We start from the raw sequence: 17,907 nt of genomic DNA on the forward strand, positions 1-17,907 counted from the left end.
CTCCTCTTTCACTTTCATCAAGAGGCTCTTTAGTTCTTCCTCACTTTCTGCCATAAGGGTGGTGTCATCTGCATATCTGAGGTTATTGATATTTCTCCCCACAGTCTTGATTCCAGCTTGTGCTTCCTCCAGCCCAGCATTTCTCATGATGTACTCTGCATATAAGTTAAATAAGCAGGATGGCAATATACAGCCTTGACATACTTCTTTTCCTATTTGGAACCAGTCTGTTGTTCCATGTCCAGTTCTAGCTGCCTGCATACAGATCTCTCAAGAGGCAGGTCAGGTGGTCTGGTATTCCCATCTCTTTCAGAATTTTCCACAGTTTATTGTGATCCACACAGTCAAAGGCTTTGGCATAGTCAATAAAGCAGAAATAGAGGTTTTTCTAGAACTCTCTTGCTTTTTCGATGATCCAGCAGATGTTGGTAATTTGATCTCTGGTTCCTCTGCCTTTTCTAAAACCAGCTTGAACATCTGGAAGTTCACAGTTCACGTAATCCTGAAGCCTGGGTTGGAGAGGTTTGAACATCACTTAACTCTAGCGTGTGGATGAGTGCGATTGTGCAGTAGTTTGAGCATTCTTCGGCATTTTCTTTCTTAGTGATTGACATTATGATCTTCTTTTCATGCCTTTCTTGTTCCAGTGAAACTGCCTATTTCTGTTGCACAGTTTGGCCATTTGTGTCTTCTCAGACATTTTCTTCTAACATTGGGGGTTTTTGCTGAGAAAGCCAGGCCAGGCACAAGTGATCTCGGAGCATACTGAAAAGGCCGTGTGGTCTGGGGAAGAGGTGTTGGTTCCCTCTGGCCTGCAGGCTGTGATCACTCCCTGTTCCCCCCTCTCTTCTACAGCCTGGGGTGCGTCTGCATTTTGTGGAGCTGGGCTCCGGCCCTGTCGTGTGCCTCTGCCATGGATTTCCTGAGAGTTGGTTCTCTTGGAGGTACCAGGTAAGGGAAACTGGGAGAAGGTACACCCCGGTCAGGTGAGGAGAGAGAAGCATCTAGATGGTGTGACCCAGGCTTGGATATCATTAAGAAGCTGAAACCTTGCTGTGGAGCATCATCTCCCAAGGATGACCATGATATCTCTGAAATATTGGGGTTGGAGATGGCTTCAGAGCTCAGAGCAGTGCTAGTCCCTATATTCCCTTTGCAGATTACATAAAGGTCAACTTCTTCAAGATGCTTTATGCCACCTGCTGGGAAGTGTGTAATGATTATAAAAATCTGCAAGGTCTTTGCTAGGGAAAGCTGCTCTCTTTGGTGTCGCATTAGGTGCAGTGTACAAACCCTACCACCATCCACTGGGAGCCCCATCCCAGTGAGATTCCAACCCCATGGCAAGGATTCCAGGTAGGGTCATGTGGCACTTAGAACCAAGCCATTTATAAGAAGCAAAGAGGGAGTGTCCAAAAAATACTGATGAGACCACACTGGAAGGGTTCTGAAATGTTTGTGCTCTAGATCCCTGCTCTGGCCCAGGCGGGTTTCCGGGTCCTAGCCGTGGACATGAAAGGCTATGGAGAGTCGTCTGCTCCTCCTGGTGAGTTAGCTGTTTTACAGCTTTTCCTGTGTGGGCCATGCCCTGGTCCCATGTCAGAGCAGGCAGCCCTTCCAAGAGGTCTGACATCCCCTCTCCCCTCCCAGTTCCTGCAGTGTCCATGTCTGTACACTTTGGGCCCCAGACAACCCTGGTCCTCATACTCTGAATGAATATAAGAAATCCAGTGGTCTGTGCCCCCCAAGGGAGTCTCCTGTGAGTCAGTGAGGATATAGAGTGTAACTGGTACCATCTAGCTTCTTTTTTCATCTTGCAGAACTGAATCTCTGGACCATTAACCAGTGACTCCCCATTCTCCCTCCCCTCAGTTCCCACCAAGCTCCCTTCTGCTCTCTGATTCTATAAACTCAACCAGGTACCTCATCTAAGTGGATCATACAGTATCTATCCTTTTGTAATTGACTTATTTCACTTAGCATAATGTCATCAGGGTTCACCCATGTTATACTTCGTATCACAATTTCCTTCCTTTTTAAGGGTGAATAATATTCCATTGTGGGAGGCTTAGTAGATCAGTGATAAAAGAATATGCCTGCCAATGCAGGAGCCTCAGGAGATGCAGGTTTGACTCTTGGGTCAGGGATATCTCCTAGATGAGAGCATGGCAGCCCACTCTAGTATTCTTTCCAGAATAATCCCATGGACAGAGGAGCCTGGCAGGCTACAGTTTATAGGGTTGCAAAGAGTCAGACACCACTGAGGGACGGAACACACACACACACAATATTTTGTTGTATGAATAGACCACAGTTTGTTTATACATGCATCCATTGATAGACACTGGGATGGCATCACCTTTTGGCTATTGTGAATAATGCTGCAATTAACACCGGTGTACAAATATCTCTTTGCATCCCTCCTATCAGTTCTTTGGTGTATATACCCAGAAGTGGAATTGCTGAAGTGGAAATACAGTAATTTGTAGGCCAGATTCTTACTTAACCCAGCATCTATGGGTTCTAGCAGGAGCCAATCTGAGGATGTCAGGGCCTGTGAACCCTTGAGACCACGTGTGGGTTTATGAGCATTTTCCCTGGGAAGGAAGGAATCCATTATATTTTTAAGATTTTTTTTTAATTAGGACAATTTTTAAAGTCTTTGTTGAATTTGTTACAACAGTGCTTCTGTTTTATGTTTTTGGATTTTGGGCCACAAGGCGTGTGGGATCTTGGCTCCCTGACCAGATATCGACCTGCACCCCCTGCACTGAAAGGCAAAGTCTTAACCACTGGATTGCCCAAGAGTGCATTGTCTTTATCAGTGTCAGAGGGATCCTCAGCCCCCAACTTTTAAGAATGTCCTGTGGAGGAGGGAATGGGAAGCAGTCAGGTGTGCAGCAGAGTCGCTGGTCCCTCTGTCATCAAGGATGCTCTTAGCAGCTTAGTGAGCCCAGGCAGTGGCTCACCACCCCTTTCCTGAGCTGCTGCAGCCACATTCACATCAGCCCTGCTATGTTGAGTTGGAAGCCCACTGACATGGGCTGGGGCTCTCAGGCACTCAGGGGCCACCTCCAGGCCACTCAGCCTATCATGGCAAGAGTGTGCCTCTGTGACTGTTTCCTAAATGTCATCATGTCCCATGTCAACTCAGCTTGCTACCTCTTGAATGATGCAGAAGCATTTTAGATAAAAGGAAGGACTCAGTCCAGATATTCAGGAAAGATGTCTAAGGGTATTTTCTTTAATTATTTAAGTGTGTATTTTCATTCATCTCTATTGTAATCTTCCCTGAATCCCTTGTATGGACTATATAAATCTAATCATGTAATAAGATACATTTTTCTTTGGAAAGGGGCCTTTTTAGTTTGTTGGTAACTGGGAGGGATTGGGGGCAGGAGGAGAAGGGGACAACAGAGGATGAGATGGCTGGATGGCATCACCAACTCAATGGACATGAGTTTGGGTAAACTCCGGGAGTTGGTGATGGACAGGGAGGCCTGGTGTGCTGCAATGGGGTTGCAAAGAGTCGGACACGACTGAGCGACTGAACTGAACTGAATTTTTAATCACACAAATTAAATTAAATTAAATTAAATGTTTCTTTTATTTATAATTGCAGAAATAGAAGAATATTCCTTGGAAGTGTTAAGCAAGGTAAGAAGGGTCTTTGGGTAACATCTGTAACTTCTTTTCCATCCTGTGTTTTCATTGATAAAAGACAGAGGTGTGATTTAAGTCCTAAGAATGCAGCATTTCACAGCATTTGGGTATAAGTTCTTTCTGAAGGTTGAAATATTTTGAAATAATAGCCAACATTTACTGTATATCAAGTAGGTTTTCCCAGGTAGTGCTAGTGGCAAAGAACCTGCCTGCCAAAGCTGGAGACGTAAGAGATGCTGGTTGGATCCCTGGGTTCGGAAGCTTTCCTGGAAGAGGACATAGCATCACACTCCAGTATTCTTGCCTGGAGAATCCCATGGACAGAGGAGCCTGGCAGGCTACAGTCCATAGGGTTGCAAAGAGTCATGACTGAAGCAATTCAGCATGCACGCACACCCTGTACATCAAGTATTTTTCTAAGTGTTTGATGGAAAAGGAAATTGATTACGAGGAGTCATATAATTTGCCTGAGGTCAACAGTTTTAGAGCCAGGTTTGAATTCTGTAGTAGCTCCCCTGCTCCTGCTCTTAACTACTCCACCATATCACCTTTCCCTCCTGAGAATTTTATAAAATCACTTTATTTTGGTAAAGACGTTTTTGGTCAGACCCTGGGAGTGAATGTGTGGACTGGAGACTGCAGTGGTCTTTCTATTCTGAGGCAATAGCACCATTAGGAGGGGACCCTCATCTCAAAGCTTGCACCCAAACCTCCATCAGCCCTAGAGCAAAAGCAAAGGCTGGAGGGACCAGGAGGAAGAAACAGCCTCTTGTGTGGCCTGAAAACTGGTGATGCCACTGATTATGCTAAAATTACAGATGCTGGTTCCAAATAGGAAAAGGAGTACGTCAAGGCTGTATATTGTCACCCTGCTTATTTAACTTCTATGCAGAGTACATCATGAGAAATGCTGGACTGAAAGAAACACAAGCTGAAATCAAGATTGCCGGGAGAAATATCAATAACCTCAGATATGCAGATGACACCACCCTTATGGCAGAAAGTGAAGAGGAACTCAAAAGCCTCTTGATGAAAGTGAAAGAGGAGAGTGAAAAAGTTGGCTTAAAGCTCAACATTCAGAAAACTAAGATCATGGCATCCGGTCTCATCACTTCATGGCAAATAGATGGGGCAACAGTGGAAACAGTGTCAGGCTTTATTTTTTTGGGCTCCAAAATCACTGCAGGTGGTGATTGCAGCCATGAAATTAAAAGACGCTTACTCCTTGGAAGAAAAGTTATGACCAACCTAGACAGCATATTAAAAAGCAGAGACATTACTTTGCCGACTAAGGTCTGTCTAGTCAAGGCTATGGTTTTTCCAGTGGTCATGTATGGATGCGAGAGTTGGACTGTGAACAAGGCTGAGCGCCGAAGAATTGATGCTTTTGAACTGTGGTGTTGGAGAAGACTCTTGAGAGTTCCTTGGACTGCAAGGAGATCCAGCCAGTCCATTCTGAAGGAGATCAACCCTGGGATTTCTTTGGAAGGAATGATGCTGAAGCTGAAACTCCAGTACTTTGGCCACCTCATGCGAAGAGTTGACTCATTGGAAAAGACTCTGATGCTGGGAGGGATTGGGGGCAGGAGGAGAAGGGGACGACCAAGGATGGGATGGCTGGATGGCATCACGGACTCGATGGACATGAGTCTGAGTGAACTCCGGGAGATGGTGATGGACAGGGAGGCTTGGCGTGCTGCGATTCATGGGGTCACAAAGAGTCAGACACGACTGAGCGACTGAACTGAACTGAACTGAACAGATGCTTTATTACTGGCAGGATGAGGGGACTGTGGCCTGCCCAGGTATAAGCCTACCTGTCATACAGAAAAAGTACACTTAGTGAGTTTTCCAGTGGATAGTTATCTGGGTAGATCCCTGAGAATATGTATGGATGCAGGACCTTCCTTCTGGAAACGATTTCCCCAGGACCAGAGATCCTTCAGGGAACTGTGAGAATGATGCTGTTTCTTATTAGAAATGAAATGGTCCCAGAAACAGCACAGGATTCTGGCTGCCCTGAATTAGTGACCCTGACTTCACTCTGGCCTGTGAACAGCCTCTGTAAGTTGCCAAAAAGCAAAGCCCATGCTCTGAGTTGCTTCCAAAGAAGGGTTGTGGACTCGGCAAACAGTGCCCGTGCACAGGCAAGTCTGAGGAACCAGTCTGAGAACCCAGAAAGTAAGGGAATAATAAAGAAAGAAGGAAGCGGAGAGATGCTACGAATACAAGGTTAGTGCTGAGGGAGTGGTGTGGACCATATCAGCTAGGAGGAAAAGGTAAAGGGGTTCCTGCATTTATTTCATTTCCCACATTCTTCCTTAATTGTTTTTCTCGCTCATGGGGGACTCAGATCACCTCAGTCACTGTAGCTGGACCACAGTTCTGCACCCTTCACCCCTTAGAGATGCTCTTACATCAGACAGTCTGTTAGTCAGGAACCTCATGGGTGCTGCCACTTTACATGTCATGGAGTTTCTGGAGAATCCCTCGGCTAAATTCCCCATTAGTGTGTACATTAGTTGGCTTGAGCTTACATGACAAGACACCACAGACCAGAGGGCTTAAACCACAGAAATGTATTTCTCCCCTTTTTGGAGGCTGAAAGTCTGGGTTCTGGTTCCAATAGGCTCAGGTTCTCGTGAGGGACCCCCTGGCCTGCAGGTGACTGCCTTCTTGCTGTGTCTTCACATGGCAGGGAGAGAGAACAACTCTGGGGCTATTCTTATAAGAACACTAATCTTACTGGCTCAGGCCCCACCCTTATGGGCTCCGTATATGCAGCTCTGTAGACTTATTGTACTGAGCAGAAGCCCTTTGCGTTGGCTCAGACAAACAGAGATGTTGTGACAAGTTACCTGGGATTCTTTTTGAAGAAGCGGGACTGAGAAACAGGAAGCCATAGTTGTTTTCCCTTTTATATTGGATTAAGGCTCATCCTAATGACCCCATTTAACTTCATCACTTTTTAAATGACTCTACCTTCAGATATTTAATACAGCCATATTCTGAAGTACCAGGTGTTAGGGGAATTTGGGGATGGGATTAGGGGTGGGGAGGACACTATTCAGACTGTAACAAAGGCAAACACAGTAATTCTAATCTTCAAGCTGCTGAGTTGGATGGCTACAGTTCTGATTTTGCTGTGTGTTTTCTTTCTTAGGACATGATCACCTTCCTGGATAAGTTGGTAAGTTATCTTGAACTGATCTCTTTGGAGAATTCTGTTTGGGGCTGGGCAGTTAAAGAAAAGATATAACCCTAGAAGATGTCATCTGTCAGAGCTCTCAAGGGAGTGGCACAGGCCGGGAAGTGGTGGTGGTGGGTGGGAAGGGACCACAAAGACAGGTTTGGAGAATACACAGATGAATTTGTTTTGGTTCTTGTTTTATGAAAAGCATCTTCCAAAGGATAGGATATCTTTGTTGGCTTTAAGCCAGGTGGAGAGCCTTAGTGCCAGGTTAAGAAGTTTGGAAAATATCTTAATATTCCCACAGTGCTTCCCAGGTGGCTCAGTGGTAAGGAATCCTCCTGCCAATGCAGGGGACGTGGGTTTGACCCCTGGGTCAGAAATATCCCCTGGCAAAGGAAAATGACAGTCCACTCCAGTATTCTTGCCTGGGAAATCCCATGGACAGAGGAGTCTGGCAGGCTACAGCCCATGAGGTCACAAAAGAGTTGGACATGAATGACTTAGCAACTTTATGCAGCAACTGTATGCAGGTCAGGAAGCAACAGTTAGAACTGGACATGGAACAACAGACTCGTTCCAGATAGGAAAAGGAGTGCGTCAAGGCTGTATATTGTCACCCTGCTTATTTAACTTATATGCAGAGTACATCATGAGAAACGCTGGACTGGAAGAAACACAAGCTGGAATCAAGATTGCCAGGAGAAATATCAATAACCTCAGATATGCAGATGACACCACCCTTATGGCAGAAAGTGAAGAGGAACTAAAAAGCCTCTTGATGAAAGTGAAAGAGGAGAGTGAAAAAGTTGGCTTAAAGCTCAACATTCAGAAAACTAAGATCATGGCATCCGGTCCCGTCACTTCATGGGAAATAGATGGGGCAACAGTGGAAACAGTGTCAGACTTTTTTGGGGGGGGCTCCAAAATCACTGCAGATGGTGATTGCAGCCATGAAATTAAAAGACGCTTACTCCTTGGAAGAAAAGTTATGACCAACCTAGATAGCATATTCAAAAGCAGAGACATACTTTGCCGACTAAGGTCCATCTTGGTCAAGGCTATGGTTTTTCCAGTGGTCATGTATGGATGTGAGAGTTGGACTGTGAAGAGGGCTGAGCGCCAAAGAATTTATGCTTTTGAACTGTGGTGTTGGAGAAGACTTTTGAGAGTCTCTTGGACTGCAAAGAGATCCAACATGTCCATTCTGAAGGAGATCAACCCTGGGATTTCTTTGGAAGGAATGATGCTAAAGCTGAAACTCCAGTACTTTGGCCACCTCATGCGAAGAGTTGACGCATTGGAAAAGACTCTGATGCTGGGAGGGATTGGGGGCAGGAGGAGAAGGGGACAACAGAGGATGAGATGGCTGGATGGCATCACTGACTTGATGGACGTGAGTCTGAGTGAACTGCGCGAGTTGGTGATGGACAGGGAGGCCTGGCGTGCTGCGATTCATGGGGTCGCAAAGAGTCAGACACGACTGAGTGACTGAACTGAACTGAACTGAACTGAACTGACTTAGTAACTGAACAACAATATTACACGAGTTTTAAAAAGTTACACCCCTTTTGAAATATTTAAAATCTAATGCCTTCATTTAACGTGGTTTGGAATGTTTGAGCATATAATGAGGCTCAAGGTCTATTGGAGGTCAAACCTTTTGCCATCTTGGGCCTAGTACATTCTAACAGATTTTTGTGATATCCTGTTCTTAATGGTTGTATCATTCTTTTAATGATTGTGCCCTGCCCACTTCCTTCCAGTGAGGCTTGGAAGGATCTGAAGGCCCTAAATGTGATCAGTAGGTAGGACAGAGGAGGGAGCCCAGTTTTAGGTTGGGGGCTGTGTGCATGCTAAGTCACTTTGGTAGTGTCCAGCTCTTTGCAATGCTATGGACTAGCCCACCAGGCTCCTCGTCCATGGGATTTTCCAGGCAAGAATACTGGAGTGGGTTGCCATACCCTCCTTCAGAGTATCTTCCTGACTCAGGGAAGCATCTCGTATGTCTCCTGCATTGGCAGGTGGATTCTTTACCACTAGCACCACCTAGGAAGTCCTTAGGTTGGGGAACCTGGGTCTGACCTCCACCTGGGACCTCCGCCACTTATCATCCTTGCAGCATGGGCAAGTCTCTTGACCACTGTGAGCCATCTTTTCATTTGCAAAATGTGTGTTAGAAAACAAAGAGCCTGTGACTCAGTAGGTCTTCCATGGACGGGAGTGTGGTCACTCGTGGTTACAGCAGCAGAGAAGAGGAAGATGCAGGGAAAAATCAGGAGATATAAGATGCTTTTGAGGCTCTCCTGGCTACTTAGGGGAGAGAAGATCCCAAAAGAATAGGGAGCAGAACAATACCACTCAATGGGAGATGAGCACAGGAGGGGAGGGGAGTCATTCTCACTTTAAGACAAATAGGAGGAAAGAAGGTGAAAAAAATTTGATTGGAGAGAAGGTAGAGAGGGAATTCATGGCCAGTGGCCTCAGTCTTCCAAGAAGATTTGAAAGGCCAGTTTGTGTGGCAGGTCTGTGGGGCCCACACATGGGGACAGAGGTTTCAAGACAGTGGACATTGGAAGTAGTTGCTGTGGTTGGACCTCAGGGGAGAACCAGGGCTCCAGCTCTCAGCACCTATCCCCCATCCCAGGAACCTGCTCACACTCTTCCCCTTTCTTTGTCCTCCTAGGGCATCGCTCAGGCTGTGTTCATCGGCCACGACTGGGGCGGCATGCTGGTGTGGACCATCGCTCTCTTCCACCCCGAGAGAGTGAGGTAATTAGGCAATGGGCATCAAGAGTTTGGGTCGGACTGGACTTGAATTCCCTAAAATCCTTCCTCAGGTCTTGAGTTCTAGAAAACATCTTGAAAATGGTAGGTTGTTATCTGAAAAGGTAAAACCTTATTCCCTTAGCTCACTGGTGTGTGAGTAGCATTGAAAAAAATTTTCACAACTCAAGTGTTGCAAGTTTTATTTGCAGCAAAGTGAGGACTGCAGCCTGGAGACAGTGTTTCAGATAGCTCTGAGAAACTGCTCTGAGGAGGTGAGAGGGGGCCAGGTTGGACAGCAGTTTTGCAGCAGATGGCAGATGTATGGCAGAAACCAGCATCATATTGTCAAGCAACTATCTTCCAATAATTTTTTAAAGTTGATTGTTAATTAAAGAAAATGAGATATCTCAAGTTAAGGGAATTGAGCACTTTCCCATGTATGGGAAGATGCAAGAGTCTGGGCTCACTGAAACCATTCCTTTGACATGCACTTCAGCTATCTGAGGCCAGCATGCTGTGTTTTTACATCCTGAGTTTTCTCAGGGCTCAACATAGGGAGTGGCTGCAGTCTGATGGTTCCTGCTGCTGCTGCTGAGTCGCTTCAGTCGTATCCGACTCTGTGCGACTCCATAGACAGCAGCCCACCAGGCTCCCCCGTCCCTGGGATTCTCCAGGCAAGAACCCTGGAGTGGGTTGCCATTTCCTTCTCCAGTGCATGAAAGTGAAAAGTGAAAGTGAAGTCGCTCAGTTGTGTCCTATGGGGTCCAGCCCCGGTGGATCCAGGGTAATTCGAAGTGGAGATGGAATCGGCGTCCTAGGAAAAAACTTATTTAATTACAGATATAGAGAGAGATTAGAAATGGATAGTGTAGTAGGAAATATTAGTGGAGAAAAAGAGGCTGAATAACTTGGTTTACATGGGATACCAATAAAATTCCAAGACAAGGAATTTGCACCATCTACGTTGGGCCACTGGTGCCACTTGAATATCGGAAGGTGCCCCTCCTTGGTCTCCTTCTCGCGTGGAGCTTAAAAGCTGGGGCAAGTAAGTAGGCGTGGCGAGCACCCACGCTCCAGATGGGAATTCAGCCAGAAAAATGGGGAGCAAGAAAGAAATGACACAGGGGAATCAGTCTTTCCAGAAACTGATCTGATTTCTTTATTTTTTAGGTTTGCTTATATACCTTTTGTTATACATAGAGATAAATGGAAATTTTAAAGTCACGTGGGGGTCAGCAGTCCTGACCTTTATCAAAATCAGGTGCTTCACATAAAAGTATACATAGAGGTCTTAGGGGTCTTACATCATCATCTGGCCATGAGGCCTGCTGACATTTTATGATCCTTTCTTTCTGATAACCAAAAAACTTATTTTTTCCAAGGGTGTATTTTCTTAAACCAGGCACCACCCTCTGAAGGTAGCAGATAAAGTTGCATTCCTATAGGGTGAGGGTGTAGTGGGTTACAACTAAGAAAGGAATTTATTTAACCTAAGGTTAACATGATTAATCTTAAAGGTTAATACTTATTTCTCCTATATGCTTAAAGGTTAATACTTATTTCTCCTATATGCTAGTTATATTCATTATAAGGGCAGGGAATATGGAGATTTAGCAGCAAACATCAGCCCAATAAATGAAAACCCTTCACCAATGTTCCCCTTAAGATCTATTTAGTCTTAAGATAGTGATAAAGTTACATTTCTGCATAGCAAGGACACAGTGATTTATAACAAAGTACAGTGATCTATAACAAAAGAGAAAATTCATTAACTCAAAAAGTCTAGTATTGCTAACATCAAAAACTACTATATTTCCTTTTCTATATCCCAAATACATTGATTAATATATTCCCAGGTGCCTAAGGATATGGAGGCCTGGCGGCAATCATTGACTCAACAATGAGAAAAGCCCTATGCTAATTAAGACTTTCAAAATACTCCAAACTCTCTGTGCTATTTATGGTTGAGAGGTTGTCACACAAGCTAGTCTGTCAGCAGAGAGGTTTGACCTGAGACACCCTTGTCACACCCAGGGGAGGGAATTAGCAGCAATTATTGGCGCAACAAATGAAAAACCCTTCACCAATATAATTCCTAACCAACCCACTATACCAATAATTTCTAACTTCCCAAAAGAATCTGCCTTTAGTAAGTCTAAAACATCTCGTGCCTCTCACTGGTGGGAGGCTGCAAACAATCACATGTGTCCAGACGAACCCGTACAGGTAGGCTAGATAACCTTCAGAGGAGTTCATAAGTTGAAACACTCTTGTCATGCCCAGGAATTTTTATTGACTTGGAGCTGTAAATTAACTCCTTCTCCGAGAGAGGTAATGGAGGTCAGCCCCCTGTAAAGTCAGAGGTATAGGTGAGAGCATGAAACAGTAAAGTAGGTAGACTCTGGTTTTGGGGGTAGATGCTCGGGAACAGGGGGTTTCCTGAGGCTCGATCCCGCCTTTGCATATGCTGAAGCCTCCTTCCTCATGACTTTTGCCATGGGCGGAGTTCCTCACGCTGGCTCCCGGCATCCAGACTCTTAGATGGTAGGTATTCTTTCTTTCCTGAGTTCCCTCAGGGCTTACCTGCTCACTTTGGAGGGCTGCAGCTGCTGATGACTGTGACATCCTTTGTTGACTGATATGGCAGAAAATATTCCATTTCTTAGTAGGGACAGTTTAATGAGCTAATGTCTTAGGCACAAGGCCTGTCCCAGTCACCAGTAATGCAGTGAATATTGCAGCACCCAAGTAGCCAGAATGCAGGACAATAAGGGTAGACTTTGAGGGGAGTGGGTGAGGTAGCAGGGATGTCAGCTTATAGAACTGAGGACCAGGAGAGACTTTAGCCCTGGTCGGAGTCAGAAAATGCAGCTTTTGATTTTGCCCTGAACTGGCTGTGTGACAACTCACTTCACCCATTAGACCCTGGTTTCTTCAACCACAAAGTGGTGATTGCCACTCCTACCCAACTATTCCAGGGCTTCCCAGGTGGCTCTGTGGTAGAGAATCTGCCTGATAATATAGGAGCTGCAGGAGACACAGGTTCAATCCCTGGGCTGGGAAGATCCCCTGGGGGAGGAAATGGCAACCCACCCCAGTATTCTTGTCTGGAGAATCCCATGGACAGAGGAGCCTGGAGCGCTACAGTCCAGGGGGTTGCAAAGAGCTGGCACAACTTAACGATTGAACACATACACACACACGGCTACCCCGCCTGCAAAGTGCTGTACAGAAGTCAGGTTGGAGTGATATTTCATGATCATGATCACATCACTCATGATCATTTTCAGAATGGCATTTCAGGCACCCATCGGAGCTTTCAGATGACTTGTTTTGAACCTGGAGGGTCAGGTGACCTTTGTGGCCACACACCACTTGAGTTGGTAACTGCAGTTAGAGCCTGTCTGACCTCCCATTTCAGCCTTCTATCTTAGCAAATTAACTAAAACATCATCCTTAGCAGTCATCTGTGTTTCCCTAACTAACCCAATTACCTTTGGATTGGCAGAGTGTATACAAATGGAAACACTTGAGAGACTTTAAAAATATTTATGCTCAGTTCAACCCCAGTTCATACTGTTGGGTGATCTCAAAGACCAGAAAAAATGAAACATTTCCTAAAATAGTTTTAAAGTTTTTGTGCTCTGTTCTTCTGATCTCTTTAGCTTCTCTGTTTTCTCTCTCTCATTCAAAAGGAAGGTAAGAAATCAGTTCTTAAGAATCAGTTTCACCAAAAAGTTACTCTGCAGACTGTGTTAGGTGCTTCTTCTTCTTTTTTTATTTATTTGACTGCGCTGGACCTTAGTTGTGACTTAGTTGCCCTTCAGCACGTGGGGTCCCAGTTCCCCAACCAGAGATTGAACCCACAGACCCTGCATTGGAAAGCAGACTCTTAACCACTGGGTCACCAGGGAAGTCCCTGGATGCTTCTTGAAGGGAACAAAAAGAAATAGAGCAACAACATATGGTCTCCACATTGTTGTTACTCTATTAAACTTAGTCTCTCTCTCTTTGTCTCTTTCTCTCCTGTGAGAATTTTTAAAGATTTAACATGAGCCAAGTGAAATTTTGTGCATAATAACATCAGATCTGAGACATGCAGGCATGATCTGGTTTTCTGTTTCTTTTCTCCTTGTGCCATTTCCACCATGTCTGCTGTTGGTTCTGGGGTAGTAACTTCTCCTCCATCTGCTCTCATCAAATCAGCCCTGTTACCTTATTCCTGGGAGGTTGTAAGGGAGCAGAGACCCGCTCAGGGTCTCACATCTCTGGGTCTCCAGAGAATGGGACTGCACATCTCTGGGTCTGGGAGCATCTTTTATTAAAAAATATTGTTGACAGCGCTGATCTTTGCCTTTCTATTCAGACAATGAGTGAAGGAAAAAGAAAAGGCAACATTTGATGTGGAATATTTCTTTGAATCATAGTTTTGCCTTTCTACTGAAATAAGCTTTGGGGACCTATTTAAAATAAGGATGTACTCACTTGTTTGTTTTATATCCTTTCTTTAACAATCACCTAAAGATGCTGCTGCCAGGAGGCTATGGTTTAGCTTTTTGTAATCTTAATGCAGTTTATATGTACTAAGTAGTCTTTAAGTATTTCAGTTCAGTTCAGTTCATTTCAGTCGCTCAGTCGTGTCCGACTCTTTGCGACCCCATGAATTGCAGCATGCCAGGCCTCCCTGTCCATCACCATCTCCAGGAGTTCACTCAGACTCACATCCATCAAGTCGGTGATGCCATCCAGCCATCTCATCCTCTGTCATCCCCTTCTCCTCCTGCCCCAATCCCTCCCAGCATCAGAGTCTTTTCCAATGAGTCAACTCTTCGCATGAGGTGGCCAAAGTACTGGAGTTTCAGCTTTAGCATCATTCCTTCCAAAGAAATCCCAGGGCTGATCTTCTTTAGAATGGACTGGTTGGATCTCCTTGCAGTCCAAGGGACTCTCAAGAGTCTTCTCCAACACCACACTTCAAAAGCATCAATTCTTCAGCGCTCAGCTTTCTTCACAGTCCAACTCTCGCATCCATACATGACCACTGAGAAAACCATAGCCTTGACTAGAAGGACCTTTGTTGGCAAAGTAATGTCTCTGCTTTTGAATATACTATCTAGGTTGGTTATAACTTTTCTTCCAAGGAGTAAGCATCTTTTAATTTCATGGCTGCAATCACCATCTGCAGTGATTTTGGAGCCCAAAAAGATAAAGTCTGACATTGTTTCCACTGTTTCTCCATCTATTTGCCATGAAGTGATGGGACCAGATGCCATGATCTTAGTTTTCTGAATGTTGAGCTTTAAGCCAACATTTTCATTTACATGCTATTATCTCATTTAGTGATGGTTTTTTAATATCTAATAAATAATATGTCAAGATGATTAAAAAGAAAACCCCATTCTGTCCCATTCTATTTAGTAAAAGTTACAATTTCTTGACTTGTGACTTAAATAATGTTTAAAATGGGTTCACTATGGTATCATTAGAAACCTATAGGCATAAATATAACTTAACCATGGCTATTGAACCTTTGAAATGTGGCCAGTTTTGAATTGAGATTACTATAAGTAGAAAATGCCTTCCAGGTTCCAAAGACTTAGTATGAAAAAAAGAATGTAAAATAGCTTCTTAATAATTCTTAATATTGATTACATATTAAAATTATTAATATTTTTATATATTAGGTTAAATATTAAATTAACATTTCCATTAACATTAAATTAAAATTAATATCAAATTAACTAATATTAAATAATGTTTAAAATTAATCTCACATATTCCTTTTTACTGGTCTTAATTTGGCTACTATGCTGTGCTTAGTTACTCAGTCGTGTCCAATTCTTTGCAACCCTGTGGACTGTAGCCTGCCAGGCTCCTATATCCATGGGGATCCTCCAGGCAAGAATATTGGAGTGGGTGGCCATCCCCTTCTCCAGGGGAATCTTTCCAACTCAGGAATTGAACCCAGGTCTCCTGCACTGCAGGCTACTAGAAAATTTTAATCATATATGGTTTGAATTCTATTTCTATTGGCTAGTATGGAGTAAGCCTTACCAGTCATTCCTCTGATTATTTTTTTTTGCCCTGATTATCCCATTGCTCCTATTTTATATATAAAATATGTATTTTTTATATATCTGTTTTTAAATATATTTCATATATCTGGTTTTTTTTTTAATTTAATTGGATTTTTCTTAACTGTTTATTTGGGTGGTAGGGGGAGGGGGGGAGGTTGTGCCTAGTGGCATGTGGGTTGTTAGTTCCCTGACCAGGGGTCACACCCACACCCCTTGCATTGGAAGCACAGAGCTTTAACCATTGGACCACCAAGAGAGTCCCCTACATATCTGTTTCTTTCATAGGAAAAGTTTCCCCAAGGTAAGAGTGGGATATGGAATCCTTGCCAACCAGTCAAGCTAACTGTATTCCTGGCCAACTTCTGTTAGTTCTGCATTCATGGGGTCTTTCAAATACACCCTCTGTTTTATTCCTATGGGAAGCCTAGTAATTCACATGGTAAAGAATCTGCCTGCAATGCAAGAGACCCAGGTTTGATCCCTGGGTCAGGAAGATTCCCTGAAGAAAATGGCAACCCGCTCCAATATTCCTCCCTGGGAAATCCCATGGACAGAGGAGCCTGGCTGGCTGCAGTCCATGGGATTGCAAAGAGTCAGGCAGTACTGAGCACACATGCACGTATTTGTCTAGGCTTCCTGTTAGACCATGGGGAGCTCCTGGAGTATCGGTTTTATGTTTTCTCTCCCCTAGTATGTGGCATGGAATTACACTCAACACAGAGGAAACAGTGAGTGAAGGAAGGAAGGAAAAATGACTGTGTTTTTAAAATCTAGAGAAAGATTATGCTGTGTACTTATTCTAATCGAGATAGATATACTGCATGTAATGTACATGAGGGCGTGCTTGTGTGCATGTCTTTGTCGAAGGCAAGTAGGTGAGAAATACTGCAGTTATGGTTGCTGGGGAGAAGGGATAGTTAGGAACTTTGGGAAGGTCGTGTACACACTGCTATATTTAAAATATATAACCAACAAGAACCTGCTGTACAGCACAGGGAACTCTGCTCAATGTTACGTGGCAGCCTGGATGGGAGGGGAATTCGGGGAAAAATGGATGCATGTATATGCAAGGCTGAGTCCCTTCGCTGTCCACCTGACACTACCACACATTGTTAATTGGTCATACCCCAATAAAAAATGTCTTTGGTTTTATATTGGGGTATATAAAATACATAAAAATTAAATTTGAGAAAACGGTGGGTTAGTTTTAGGTCCTGTTCTCCATGCATTGCTGGAGTGAGATCATGTATGTGGAACTCCCCAACTCCGAGCTCACATTTTGACACATAAGATCCTTTCTGGTCCTTGTAGACTGTCTTCTTATGGGGTCTGTGTCTTGACGCCTCTTCTTCCCTCAGGGCAGTGGCCAGTTTGAATACTCCCTTCATGCCGTCAAATCCCAAAGTGTCCTCCATGGAGATCATCAAGGCCAACCCCTCCTTCAATTATCAGCTCTACTTCCAGGAACCAGTAAGTTTGGGGCCCTGCCAGCCCACCAAGGGTTTTGTTCTTTCTCCTTCCTCCCTCCTTCTCCCTGATGGTCTGATCTGTCTCTGTCCTCTTGAGTTTTCTGTGGCTTCAGTGAGAAAGGTGTTCACAAGAAGGCTCAGGTGAAGCTAAGCTCAGCTGGTCCTTCCTGAGTGATGGCAATTCTGCATGTGTGTGTGTATTTGGAGTGTTGATGGAACAGCAGTGTGGTGCATGAGGTTCTCTGCTTCTCTGAAATGGGAAAGCAGGGGGCTGAGTGTTCGTTTGGAGCCACCTCTTCTTAGTTCTGTGGCTGAGCGGCTGGTGAAACCCACCTCTAGTTGTGAACACCTCCTGGCTTCCTGCCTGGGACCTGATATTTCTGTGTACTGAGGAGTGATGTTTGTAGTTAGACAGCACTGGAGCCTAAAAGCCCCTCACCAGATCCCCTGCAGATGTCCTTTGAGAGATGTGGGAGGCTTCTAGGTATCACCTGTGTGCCTCAAAGCCTAGGATGCCTTTCAGAGTTGCTTCCCAGGGTTTGAGTGCTGTGTGATGCATGTGGCTGCTTTCCACCTGTCCCTGGATTCCCTGAGAGCAACGTCGTCCAGCCTGGCTGCCCCCCTGCAGCTGCCCTCATCTGATCCTCCTCCGTTTGTGGGCTCTGCACTCTGATGCCCAGCTATGTCTGGGTAATTCCAGAAAGGATAAAAGATGCTCCCTAACATTCCAAAGAGAGAA

The 17,907-nt window shown here is 44.6% G+C and overlaps 1 protein-coding gene across 1 annotated transcript in view; it reads left to right on the top strand.

Annotated features, from left to right (window-relative positions):
- EPHX2 (epoxide hydrolase 2) overlaps positions 1 to 17,907 on the top strand; it is a 75,045-nt gene that overhangs the window by 37,472 nt on the left and 19,666 nt on the right. Inside the window, exons 7-12 of the mRNA XM_005684042.2 lie at positions 856 to 951; positions 1,468 to 1,546; positions 3,623 to 3,657; positions 6,827 to 6,853; positions 9,540 to 9,625; positions 17,058 to 17,169. Coding sequence (XP_005684099.2) covers positions 856 to 951; positions 1,468 to 1,546; positions 3,623 to 3,657; positions 6,827 to 6,853; positions 9,540 to 9,625; positions 17,058 to 17,169 — 435 coding nt within the window. The remainder of the gene's footprint in view (positions 1 to 855; positions 952 to 1,467; positions 1,547 to 3,622; positions 3,658 to 6,826; positions 6,854 to 9,539; positions 9,626 to 17,057; positions 17,170 to 17,907) is intronic.

Source organism: Capra hircus, chromosome 8 (genome assembly GCF_001704415.2).
Source record: "Capra hircus breed San Clemente chromosome 8, ASM170441v1, whole genome shotgun sequence".
NCBI lineage: Eukaryota > Metazoa > Chordata > Mammalia > Artiodactyla > Bovidae > Capra > Capra hircus.